The sequence below is a fragment of the Pygocentrus nattereri genome, chromosome 2 (assembly GCF_015220715.1).
Source record: "Pygocentrus nattereri isolate fPygNat1 chromosome 2, fPygNat1.pri, whole genome shotgun sequence".
Classification (NCBI taxonomy): Eukaryota; Metazoa; Chordata; class Actinopteri; order Characiformes; family Serrasalmidae; genus Pygocentrus; species Pygocentrus nattereri.
The window spans coordinates 10522782-10530637 of record NC_051212.1 but is presented as its reverse complement, the minus strand read 5'-3'; the positions used below and the strand labels follow the sequence as shown (position 1 = coordinate 10530637).

Below are 7856 nucleotides of genomic sequence, written 5' to 3'. Positions count from 1 at the left end.
ATCCCACTGACCATACCTGACCCTCACCCTCACCCTGACCAGTCCCTTTCGCATCCCTGTAACTCGGGAGCGGTAAGTCGGGCCTACGGCTGTTCCGTCTGTGTGAAGTAGTGATTATAATATTTTTTTGGAGCGCACAAGGAACTTTCTAGGGAATTTTAAGCGGAGATAACTGCAGTTTCAAACGAGCAGATCATGCAAAAAGTCTGGCAGATGCAAAACCAAGATAAACGTTACTGTCCACCAAGTTTCCAATGGCCTTTTCTATTCGACGCTTTTGGGGGGAAATACTAAGAAAACACAGCCCGCGTTTTTTTCTCAGACCTAAAATCTGATGGGCCCGAATTAAAAGCGTTCAGAGTAACTTTGGCTTCATGGGCGGCCATTTAGAGCAGCTCGAGCTTCAGTGACGTTTATGATGGCACACTTTTGGGCCTCTGGCCCTCCGCTGGCCTTTACAGTGAGGCAGACCGTCTCGAGGCAGCGCGGTGTGAGCGAGGCTTTAAGAAATCAGGCGTAGCCTAAAGTTAACTCCAATAAAATGGTCATTTATTTAAACAAACAATGCAGTTCCTTCAAAATACTGTTGTTTTTTTTTTTTTACTTTTTTTTTTTTTCAACAAAATGAGATAATTCGAAAGAGTAATGACGATATACACGATCTGTTCCTCCTTACAATGGAACATTTCTGGACACTTAAGGCAAATTCAGGGTTTAGAAACACGTCTGTTGGTGTTTTGGTCCGTAATATCCGGCTACATTTTCTTTTTTCATTTTCTTTTTTTTTTCCCTTAGAAATAAATTACTATATGCAATTTACACGTAATAACAAGTCCATGGAAGTCTCACTTAACTTTGCATTATTTAAACAATAATAACCACAAGGCATATAAGCTCAAAAAAGCGGAAAAACACAAAAAGAGACTTACGTGTTATTTTGCAGTAACACTGTCCTTAAAAAACCATCAAAACTTTTTTTTTTTTTGGACTCGTTTGTGTTCTGTTTCGGTCAAGTCCGTCTCTGGAGATGCTGGGTGAAAGTGGGAAGTGGGGGAAAAAAAGATGCGTTAATCGAAGAAAATTGGGGGGATAAAAATTACAGCAATAAAAAAAAAAAAGGATAAAATTTTTGGTGATTTTTTTTTCTTTGGTCAGAATTTGCTGCAGTCATATACGAAAGCCCCCGAGGCTCGGTATAAGGACTGGCTGGACGGGAAAGCCATCTGACAGCTGCTGCCGCCGCCGCCTCCGCCGCTGCTGCTAGTTCCGTTCACGGGCGAGTTATTGAGGCCGATCCGCTGTGACTCGAACATCTCCCGCACCGCGTGGAAGTTCTGCTGCTGCGCGCTCGGGTAGGTGGCGCCCAGGTGGCCCAGCTCGCTGGCCTGGTTGAGGTACCAAGAGGCCAGGCGGCCCTGGTGCGCGTGGTGGGCGTGGGAGTGGTGCGGGTGTCCGCTGTCCTGCCCCAGCGACGCCGTGCTGGTGGTGGTGATGTAGTCGGGCAGCGCATCGTCCACGCTGACGCTCGCGCGCTCGCCCGCGTACAGGCTCATGGCCTGCATGTTGCAGTGGTACGTGGCGTTGGAGGTGGCCGTGACTGCGCCGCCGCACGCCGAGCTCTGGTGGCACGGCGAGCCATAGGCGGACGCCTGCACGGGGGAGTAGTTGAGCGACAAGGACCGGGACGACGACGAGGAGGAGGAAGAGGAAGAGGAGGAAGAGGACGAGGAAGAGGAGGACGGCGCGAGCTCGGCCGTGGGGCCCGGCGGCGATCCGCGCAGCGACGTCATGATGTTGTCCACGCTGAAACCTTGAGCTTGGTGGTGGTGATGGTTGTGGTGGTGAAGTTGATTGTGTTGCTGCTGTTGCTGCTGCTGTTGCTGTTGCTGCTGCTGCTGCTGCTGCTGCTGCTGTTGGTGATGGTGATGAAGGTGATGCTGCTGCTCGTCCAGGCCCACGGAGCGCGCGGACGGGCTCGCGCTCGACATACTGCCGCCTCCGCTGTGGCTGCTGCTGCTGCTGTCCGGGCTCTCGATCTTGGGCACGGCGCCCAGCGCTGGCGAGACGGCTTGGGGCGGCGTGCAAGCGCCGTTCTCGGTCTTAATGTCCTGAATGCGCACGGGCTGCTGCTGCTCTTGCTGGCCCTCGCGCGCCTGTTGCTGCTGCCCGGTTTGCTGCCGCGTGGACGTGTCCTTTACCTGCCTCTCCTCCTTCTCCTTGAGCACGTCCTTTTTCTTGAAGCGCCGCCTGCGCCTCAAGAAGCTACCGTTCTCGAACATGTTGTAGGAGTCCGGGTCCAGCGTCCAGTAGCTGCCCTTGCCAGGCTTCTTGTCGTCGCGGGGCACCTTGACGAAGCACTCGTTCAGGCTCAGGTTGTGGCGGATGCTGTTCTGCCAGCCTTGCTTGTTGTCTCGGTAGAACGGGAAGCGCTCCATGATGAACTGGTAGATCCCGTTCAGCGTGATCTTCTTGTCCGGAGAGTTCTGGATGGCCATGGTGATCAGCGCGATGTAGCTGTATGGAGGCTTCACCATGTCCTTGGGCTGCGGCGGCGGCGGCCCCATCGTAGGCGGGCCCATCGGTCCTGCCGCGCCGTAAGGCCCGTAGGCGCGCGCCACGCTCGCCGGGTACTGCTCGTGCGAGTACACGCTCATGGGAGCCGCCATGCCCGCGTAGGCCCCGCCGCCGGCCGCGCGGTAGTACGTCTGGTCGCCGCCGATATACGGCACGACGCCCAGAGAGTTCGGGCTGGAGACAGAGTAACGCGCCTGCATGGCTCTCTCTCTCTCACTCTCTCTCTCTCTCTGAGACAGCAGCAATAACAATAACAACAACAACAACAACAACCAAATCAGCAGCAGTGGTGATGGTAAAGCCCAGCCGCGGCAGGTCGAGTATCCACTGTTCTCTCGCTGGCTTTCCCCGCTCTCAGTTGTGTCCTACAGGAGCAGCAGGAGTAGAGGGAAAGTCCACGGCGCGGTCCACAGCGCGCTCGCCGCGTCTCTCCGCCGGGAAACGCTGAACGTCTGAAGTCCACACAGCCGTCGCGTCGCCAGGACTTTGTGCGCGCTTCATTTCTTTTTCTTTTTCCTCCCCCCCTCCTTTTTACTTTTTGTTTTTTTGGCCGCAGCCGAGGCTCCGCCCCACGCTCCAGCTAAACTCCACCCGAGCCGACCAATGGGAGGCCGAGAGACGCTTCTGGCCACACACACGGTTGAAGGAGTGGGAGGTGGGGGGTGCAGAGGTGTTGGGACGTCCCAATACGCGCGCACACATGCCTATACACACACACACACACACACACACACACACACACACACACACACACACACACACACACACACACACACACACACACCTATTAGGAACTATCCAGCCAAACCGTTGAATACTAAACAGGTTACTTTTAATAAATGACTGATTTATTTCCACATTCAGTTCTGTCGCAGAAAAGTCTAAGCAGTTTAGTTCAGCTTTAAAAATACATTTTACGCCATCCATCCATCCATCCATCCATCCATCCATCCATCATAGTTTGGTATAAATTGGTGCACCAATAGAGGAGCTCGCGCTCGCTATTGGCAGAGCCTCGTTGCGTCTCTCTGCTGCCGCGCTGTGAGGAGCTGCGCTGATTTCAGGCTCTGGCTGGTGAATCAGCTCATTAAGCAGAACATCTGTTTCTAAACAAGCAGTAAACCGAAGGGCGTTTTTTTTTTTAGGGGGGGGGGGGTGTTTGGTGGGGGGGTGGTATGGGTAACAGCATCCCGCGTTTGGTTCCTGCTTTATTAGCGCGGGAGCTGTGAAGGAGCCGAACAAGCCTCAGAGCTGTGAGAAAGGGCTCAGAGCTCGGAGCTCATCGCGAGTTACAGCGAGTCGGAGGAGAAAGAGGCGCGAAAGTTTGCTGCGCTCAGAGCGTGAGTGAGATTAAAAAGCCCCCCCCACACACCCCCACACGCTCCTCAAGACCCCCTGGAGGGGCAAACGGGGGAAAGCCAAACGCCAAACATGTGTCGCACCCCGGACAGGGAGGTGAGAAGAGCGGTGGACCCCCACTCCGTCGACCCCCCGACCTCATATCACCGCGTTTATTATTTACCCAATAACAAAATAAGATTTCAGACAGAGCCGAACTGACGCAGGCGCACGAGATTCGGGGGCACGGAGATATTTAAGCTATCACTGGATAATAATAATAATAATAATAATAATAATAATAATAATAATAATAATAATAATAATAATAATGATGATGATGATGATGTTCGCTCTGGCTGGCTGCACGCGCAGTTCTCTGTAAAGTAAAAACGGCTAAATGAAATTGTGAAAGTGATTTTTGGTGGGATTTTTTTTTAAATGCGTCCATAACTGAAGGCCTATAACAAGAACCATGACGCCCTGGTTCACCTGGAGAAACGCCGCGCAAGATCAGTCATTAATATATTATTAAAAAAAGGTTTAAAATATTTTTATTGCGCTTTTTTTGCGCAGAGTTTTGGCTTTTTACTCATTTATTTAAGACCAAAAACAGTAAAAGTTTGGGTTAATATTCAAAGCGTCTGTTTTGGGCTTATTTTTTAGGATATAAATGCATTTATACACTTAATAATACTATTATTATTATTATTATTATTATTATTATTATTATTATTATTATTATTATTATTATATTATGAAACGTAAGTCTGTCTATACACACACACACACACACACACACACACACACACACACACACCACCCAGACTCGGAGTGATGAACTGAACGTAAGTCAGCAGGAGAAAAACCCGCGATCGTAAGTAGCGAACAGAACGGAACCGATTCCGGGCCATGCGCGTCTTATCTGACGGCAGAAACAGCCCCAGCGCAGCGGCCCGCGCGGAGGCCTGTGAGGGGCAGCGGGAGGCGAAGCTGCGGTCACGCTATCTGGCCCTAATGCCCCGCTGCTCTGTCTGATGGAGATGGAGGGAGTGAGGACGCGCCTGGTTTCTCCTTACAGGGACCCGGGCATGAACTTTTTCCTTCTGCCCCGGGCTGTTTGTACAGGACACGGCTCTCAGCCCAGCCCCGTCCAGCCTCGTCCAGCCTCGTCCAGCCCCGTCCAGCCTCACCATCTCCAGCTTAGAGCAACCTATCGCGTTTATTACACCCAGAAACTTCAACAGCGTTCTGCAAAAAGGCCCGGGCTGAATATGTGCGCACGTGTAAAAGTAAATAGAACCACATATTACAACAATAATGTATGTAGTGCACACATTAGTCCATGATAAACAATATTCAGGAGAAGCTGGAATATTTATTCATGGAATATTGACACAGGAATTCAGGAAAAGCTGGAATATTTATTCATGGAATATTGACACAGGAATTCAGGAAAAGCTGGAATATTTATTCATCTTCACAGGAATATTGACACGGTTCTATTAGGTTTTGGGGCCAATAATAATAATAATAATAATAATAATAATAATAGAGTACTTATTTTTCAGTAGCCCGAAAATGAAGGTTAAAACGACTGAATCAGTTTCATGACGTGAACATTTGGTGACCTTCTTTAACGATTCAGTTCCGTCATGTTTCCAGTGGAGGGACGCAGTTTATTTATTTGAATTTGGGCAGCTATAATAATAATAATAATAATAATAATAATAATAATAATAATAATAATAATAATAATAATAATATACCCGTAATAATAATAATAATACCCGCTGTTTACAGCAGTGAGACTGGGAGAGCGGTTTGCTCCGAGAAAGAGAAAAGAAACGCCGATTTATTCATTTCACCGATTTTTAGTTTCTATCTGAAACCGTTAAAGCGGTCATTACTGTCGCGTGCGCGCTCAGTCCATTCCCCAGTGACTGCGCGTGTTATTCTTCCAGTTTCCTGCTGCACGTTTATGAAGATGCTGGTCAAAATATTCCTCCGCTCACGCGGAACAATGCGTCAGCACAACAAACGCGCGCCACGCACGGAAAGAATAACTTCAAAGATTTCAGCGCCGCAAAATCTGAATCGACGCGTTTCAGCGGTGGCCAGTTCCCGGGGCAAGGAAGTGCATCTCCAGCTTTTTTTGGGGAGGGGAGCTGTAAAGCTGCGGTGCGTGAGGCTGAATGCCAACAGAGAGAGAGAGAGAGAGAGAGAGAGAGAGAGAGAGAGAGAGAGAGAGAGAGAGAGAGAGAGAGAGAGAGAGAGAGAGAGAGGACGCGGAGGGGGTTCATGTCTGCTGCCTGACCGTGGTAGCGATTTGAGGGACCGAAATGAAAGAGAGACCACCTACAGCCCACAGGCTTCGCGTGATCCGAGCTCCCTCTTTCGACCACACCTGACCCACTCCTCGGCTGCCACTATTGCCCCCCGCTTCCTTTCGGCCGCTCCTCCTTAACTAAGGAACGTTCGGGATGGTCTGGAACCATAGAAAGTCCTTTCAGTGAGTAAAAGTGTTTGAACTGCAGTAAAAACCAAAGCAGATGCGGCCGAATCCGTATCGAATATGCTGGTAAATATGTTTTAAAACTCATAAATAAATATTACATCTGAGGACATGTTTCATTGCGCAGTGGCCTTCGCCTTCACTTCGTTGTTAATGAGCCAAATCTAAAGATTGATTGGTTTTATTTACATATGTATTAATTTACACTCACCTCGGATATTAATACCACCCCCCCCCCCCAAAGAAAAGCTGCTCCACGTCTATGGAATATTTTACCTATGCACATCACGCACGTGATAGAAAAGCTAATATCATAGAACTCTCTGAACCCAGCAGCCCGTAGTCCCGAGAGCCATATGACTGAGTCTTGCTCCTCAACTCTTGTGAAAGCAGCTCCAACAGACCAACAGCAAAAGACCAACTGTGCGCCTTCCTGTGCGCAGTTCACTCATTAGACGTTGCTGCCCCCTAGTGGTTCGTTTAGAGGCCAGTAACAACGAACAACGCTTAAGGAAGACCCCTGCTTCCTTTTATTGATATTAAATATGATCACCTAAACAAATCCCCACCATGTACACTGCTTAGTTAATGGTCCAAGTGCCTCCTGGACATCTGCAGACCTTCCAAAGGTTCCTGTGCTGAACTTCTCGTGAGGGCGTGACGTGTTAGACCATTAAGAATGGAAAACAGGGACTCCACCAGTGGCAGGTTGATAAAGTCTAAGGTCCCTCCGAGGGTTGAAGTGGAATGGAGCGTATGGGCAAGGTTAGATGATCTGGGAGTTTCTCTTTCGTGTTGGTCTGATAATTCGATAGTATAACTTAGACGCCAAACTGACCAATCAAGGGAAGCTAAAAGGAGCCGAAAGAAGTGAAGTGACGTAATTAAGCCGCTGCAATAGAAGCAAATGTGTTATTAATGGCGAGAAGTCCATAATACGCCACATAGTTGGAACAATATTGATCCCAGATATTGACGACACTCGTGGAAAAGAAGGGCTCGCTCACCTCTAAAGGTGGCACTTACTATTTCCATATGATGTTAATATGTGGAGTCATTCAGAGTGGTTTGATGAAAAGTGTGGAGTCAGAGATCTTCACACTGGAGGTGATGGGAACCAGACGTCCAAAGTGTTCAGTGCTTCTGAACGCTTCCTTACCCAAACGCCGTGGCCTGATAACTGAGAGCCCTGCTTCACCACCACTGTGAAGAACCTGTAGGTTTCTTTGTGTTGAATGATTTCGCATTAAATCCAGTTTCCTAAAAGAATCTTAGTGTGAAGATCATGTAAATTGGTAGAAAGAGTGACAAAGCGATGCTGGTCCTCTCATTTAAGGTGGTGTCTTAGGAAACCCAGCACAGAATGGGTTTTATTTACATTGTAATGGTTTAATTATGCTGAAAACTCTGAATTCACCTCTAATGTCGT

The 7856-nt window shown here is 48.9% G+C and overlaps 1 protein-coding gene across 1 annotated transcript; it reads right to left on the bottom strand.

Annotated features, from left to right (window-relative positions):
* Nucleotides 1-548: 548 nt before the first annotated feature.
* Nucleotides 549-3095, bottom strand: foxc1a (forkhead box C1a). The gene has a single exon (XM_017685930.2). The coding sequence runs from the start codon at nt 2772-2774 to the stop codon at nt 1152-1154; it is 1623 nt and encodes a 540-aa protein (XP_017541419.1). The 5' UTR covers nt 2775-3095; the 3' UTR covers nt 549-1151.
* Between the last annotated feature and the right edge of the window lie 4761 nt (nt 3096-7856).

What these genes read in the sequence shown, in the direction of transcription:
- foxc1a (XM_017685930.2), bottom strand. Translation starts at nt 2,774, where the DNA reads ATGCAGGCGCGTTACTCTGTCTCCAGCCCGAACTCTCTGGGCGTCGTG.